General features: G+C 44.7%; 1 protein-coding gene across 1 annotated transcript in view; it reads right to left on the bottom strand.

Moving 5' to 3' along the window:
* Nucleotides 1–5,000, bottom strand: part of LOC118374856 (rho guanine nucleotide exchange factor 17-like) — a 130,925-nt gene that overhangs the window by 41,350 nt on the left and 84,575 nt on the right. The window contains exon 2 of the mRNA XM_052460067.1: nt 3,712–3,789. Coding sequence (XP_052316027.1) covers nt 3,712–3,789 — 78 coding nt within the window. The remainder of the gene's footprint in view (nt 1–3,711; nt 3,790–5,000) is intronic.

Below are 5,000 nucleotides of genomic sequence, written 5' to 3'. Positions count from 1 at the left end.
GGTATGGTGGTAATATGGTATGGTGGTAATATGGTATGGTGATAATATGGTAGGGTGATAATATGGTATGGTGATAATATGGTATGGTGAGGTCCCTCAGTATGGTGATAATATGGTATGGTGATAATATGGTATGGTGAGGTCTCTCAGTATGGTGATAATATGGTATGGTCTCTCATTATGGTGATAATATGGTATGCTGGTAATATGGTATGGTGATAATATGGTATGGTGAGGTCTCTCAGTATGGTGGTAATATGGTATGGTCTCTCAGTATGGTGATAATATGGTATGGTGAGGTCTCTCAGTATGGTGATAAAATGGTATGTTGAGGTCCCTCAGTATGGTGTTAATATGGTATGGTGATAATATGGTATGGTGATAATATGGTATGGTGAGGTCCCTCAGTATGGTGATAATATGGTTTGGTGATAATATGGTATGGTGATGGTATGGTATGGTGATAAAATGGTGAGGTCTCTCAGTATGGTATGGTGATAATATGGTATGGTGAGGTCTCTCAGTATGGTGATAATATGGTAAAGTGATAATATGGTATGGTGAGGTCTCTCAGTATGGTGATAATATGGTATGGTGGTAATATGGTATGGTCTCTCATTATGGTGATAATATGGTATGGTGGTAATATGGTATGGTCTCTCAGTATGGTGATAATATGGTATGGTGGTAATATGGTATGGTGATAATATGGTATGGTGATAATATGGTATGGTGATAATATGGTATGGTCTCTCAGTATGGTGATAATATGGTATGGTGATAATATGGTATAGTGATAATATGGTATGGTGATAATATAGTATGAACATATTACTCCAGTGCTAGCCTCTCTACACTGGCTTCCTGTTAAGGCAAGGGCTGTTGTCAAGGTTTTACTGCTAACCTACAAAGCATTACATGGGCTTGCTCCTACCTATCTCTCTGATTTGGTCCTGCCGTACATACCTACACGTACTCTACGGTCACAAGACGCAGGCCTCCTAATTGTCCCTAGAATTTTTAAGCAAACTGCTGGAGGCAGAGCTTTTTCCTATAGAGCTCAATTTTTATGGAATGGTCTGCCTACCCATGTCAGAGACGCAGACTCGGTCTCGACCTTTATGTCTTTACTGATGACTCATCTCTTCAGTGGGTCATATGATTGAGTGTAGTCTGGCCCAGGAATGGGAAGGTGAACGGAAAGGCTCTGGAGCAACGAACCGGCATTGCTGTCTCTGCCTGGCCAGTTCCACTCTCTCCACTGGGATTCTCTGCCTCTAACCCTATTACAGGGGCTGAGTCACTGGCTTACTAGGGCTCTTTCATACCGTCCCTAGGAGGGGTGCGTCACTTGAGTGGGTTGAGTCACTGACGTGATCTGCCTGTCTGGGTTGGCGCCCCCCCCTTGGGTTGTGCCGTGGCGGAGATCTTTGTGGGCTATACTCGGCCTTGTCTCAGGATGGTAAGTTGGTGGTTGAAGATATCCATCTAGTGGTGTGGGGGCTGTGCTTTGGCAAAGTGGGTGGGGTTATATCCATCCTTTTTGGCCCTGTCCGGGAGTATCATCGGATGGGACCACAGTTTCTCCTGACCCCTCCTGTCTCAGCCTCCAGTATTTATACTGCAGTAGTTTATGTGTCGGGGGGCTAGGGTGAGTTTGTTATATCTGGAGTACTTCTCCTGTCTTATTCGGTGTCCTGTGTGAATTTAAGTATGCTCTCTCTAATTCTCTATTTCTCTCTTTCTTTCTCACTCTCGGAGGACCTGAGCCCTAGGACCATGCCTTAGGACTACCTGGCATGATGACTCCTTGCTGTCCCCAGTCCACCTGGCCGTGCTGCTGCTCCAGTTTCAACTGTTCTGCCTGCGGCTATGGAATCCTGACCTGTTCACCGGATGTGCTACCTGTCTCAGACCTGCTGTTTTCAACTCTAGAGACAGCAGGAGTGGTAGAGATACTCTTAATGATCGGCTATGAAAAGCCAACTGACATTTAGGTTAACCTAGTTAACGCAACCATGAGGTTCTAACAGCCAATCAGATAACTTTTATTACATACTCCATTTTGGAGCTTCTGTGGAGTGGCAGTTTCACTGCATTAAATGTTCTAACCACTTCCCCGTGTTGCTATAGGAACGCTTCCCCGTGTTGCTATAGGAACACTTCCACGGCCACCTCTGTGTTTTCTAACACAGTCACTGATCACTACAGAGGCCAGCCCTTCTCCCTCGGTCCTCATTCTCTCCTTCCCCTCACTCATTTATATTACTAGGGAGAGCATCCTGGATCTGTTTCCCTCCTTGTTGTGCACACCCACGCATACGCACGCACGCGCACACACACGGTACAGGCAAAATCCTCCCACATGCCCACACAATATATTATGTAACAGTACCTTGTTAATAAAGGCTGTAATAATGAGACATGTAGGACTGAACAATAAAGAAGCATTTCGCTATCAGCTTCCACTGTCTGAATGAAAGGTTGAACATCTCTTCCATAAAGAACTGTATCGTCAAAGACCAGAGAGGTTGAACATCTCTTCCATAAAGAACTGTATCATCAAAGACCAGAGAGGTTGAACATCTCTTCCATAACGAACTGTATCGTCAAAGACCAGAGAGGTTGAGCATTTCTTCCATAACGAACTGTATCATCAAAGACCAGAGAGGTTGAACATCTCTTCCATAATGAACGGTATCATCAAAGACCAGAGAGGTTGAACATCTCTTCCATAACAAACTGTATCATCAAAGACCAGAGAGGTTGAACATCTCTTCCATAACGAACTGTATCATCAAAGACCAGAGAGGTTGAACATCTTTTCCATAACGAACTGTATCATCAAAGACCAGAGAGGTTGAACATCTCTTCCATAACGAACTGTATCATCAAAGACCAGAGAGGTTGAACATCTCTTCCATAACGAACTGTATCATCAAAGACCACAGAGGTTGAACATCTCTTCCATAACGAACTGTATCATCAAAGACCAGAGAGGTTGAACATCTTTTCCATAACGAACTGTATCAGCAAAGACCAGAGAGGTTGAACATCTCTTCCATAACGAACTGTATCATCAAAGACCAGAGAGGTTGAACATCTCTTCCATAACGAACTGTATCATCAAAGACCAGAGAGGTTGAACATCTCTTCCATAACGAACTGTATCATCAAAGACCAGAGAGGTTGAACATCTTTTCCATAACGAACTGTATCATCAAAGACCAGAGAGGTTGAACATCTCTTCCATAACGAACTGTATCATCAAAGACCAGAGAGGTTGAACATCTTTTCCATAACGAACTGTATCATCAAAGACCAGAGAGGTTGAACATCTCTTCCATAATGAACTGTATCATCAAAGACCAGAGAGGTTGAACATCTTTTCCATAACGAACTGTATCATCAAAGACCAGAGAGGTTGAACATCTCTTCCATAAAGAACTGTATCATCAAAGACCAGAGAGGTTGAACATCTCTTCCATAACGAACTGTATCGTCAAAGACCAGAGTAGGATTGAGGAGTGAGGGTGGGTGGGGTCTGGGTGTGGTTGAGGGTGGGTTGGTGGGGTCTGGGTGGGGAGGCTGCCTGTCTGAATGAGGCAGGTGAGATATGTGGCTAAGAGGTGAGGATTCATTTAACATTAAGACATTGCAACTTCAACCATCTGTTAGCACGTGTGTGCGTGCGTGTGTGCGTGGTATTACCTGTATGAGTGTCCGGAGTGACTCCACATAAGACTGCTCAGTGTCCAGGAGGGTCATCACGACATGTCTTCTCATATCCTGCAGGGGGAGACAACACTATGAGTGCTACTGCATAACACACACAATTAGGCTCGACTGCCATAAAAAATAAGTGTTTTCTGTTTACATGGTTTGGTTGGACTAACAGAGACCGTGGAGAGATGGTTCAGAGAAGTTAGCCTATCAATGAAAGAATCACTGAATGAAATGCATTAAGTCTAGTCGACAAAGAGAGCGAGAGAGAGAGATTTGCTTTGGCAAAGTAGACTCCACTTGCTTTGGCAATGTTAACATCTGTTTACCATGCCAATAAAGCCCCTTGAATTCAATTGAATAGAGACAGAGAGAGGGAGGTCATTATCTCACTTCGCTTTAGCAACATTGGCTTTGTCATTCATGCTACTAAAGCTTATCTGAACCTGAGCGAGAGAGAGAGCGAGAGGAGCCAGACGGGGTGAGTCAGGGCAACCCAGCCAGCCCCCAGGTGGCTAACGAGACAAACTCTCTGTCTGTCTCTCTCACACACACACACACTGTCCCCATGCCAACCAGCAGCATCCTCCATCTTAGCCTCCCCGCGGCAACAATTACCAGGGTTTCTGCTGGCTCTCTAGAGCTCCTTTGTGTTCCGTTGTGACGGTAATGCTCGTCACTAATCACTAGAGCTTCCTCTTAGGCAGGCAGGGAACATCTCTGGCCCTAGAACCCACAGGAGAGAACTGTCTGACCCGCAGACCACTGTTCTGTCACAGGGTTCACTAACACACAGAAAGACACAGGATCAGAACCGAGCTATAGGGTCCAGACTGCCCCCACTGATTCTGTTGTTATAGGAGAAGACATTATATACTTCTGCAGAACGAAACACGACTAAGTCAATGATCCCAGAACACACTAGAACAGACATGACTCAACAACTATTTGTTCTAATCAAATCTCCACCTCCACCCAGCCAGACAGATCTGGTTCCTCTCAAGGGTTTTTCCGATAGGGGGTTTTCCTAGCCAACTGGCCTCTGTTTTCTCTTTATGGGTTCAGGCCCAGGTTGTGTTGTTATTTGTCAGACCCCAGGAAGACTAGGTGTCGCCATTGGTTAAATGGGGATCCTAATAAAATCTATAAATCTATTATTAGCCAGTGCAACAGACAACCCAGACTCCCTCAACACTAGTAAACATTATCCTAAATACCAGACACCTGGAGGCTGACACACAACTTCCTCTTCAAGAGAACATATTTTCCTGCTTCGT

Source organism: Oncorhynchus keta, chromosome 1 (assembly GCF_023373465.1).
Source record: "Oncorhynchus keta strain PuntledgeMale-10-30-2019 chromosome 1, Oket_V2, whole genome shotgun sequence".
Lineage (NCBI taxonomy): Eukaryota > Metazoa > Chordata > Actinopteri > Salmoniformes > Salmonidae > Oncorhynchus > Oncorhynchus keta.
The sequence above is the reverse complement of the archived record's forward strand: the minus strand, read 5'-3'. Positions and strand labels throughout refer to the sequence as shown.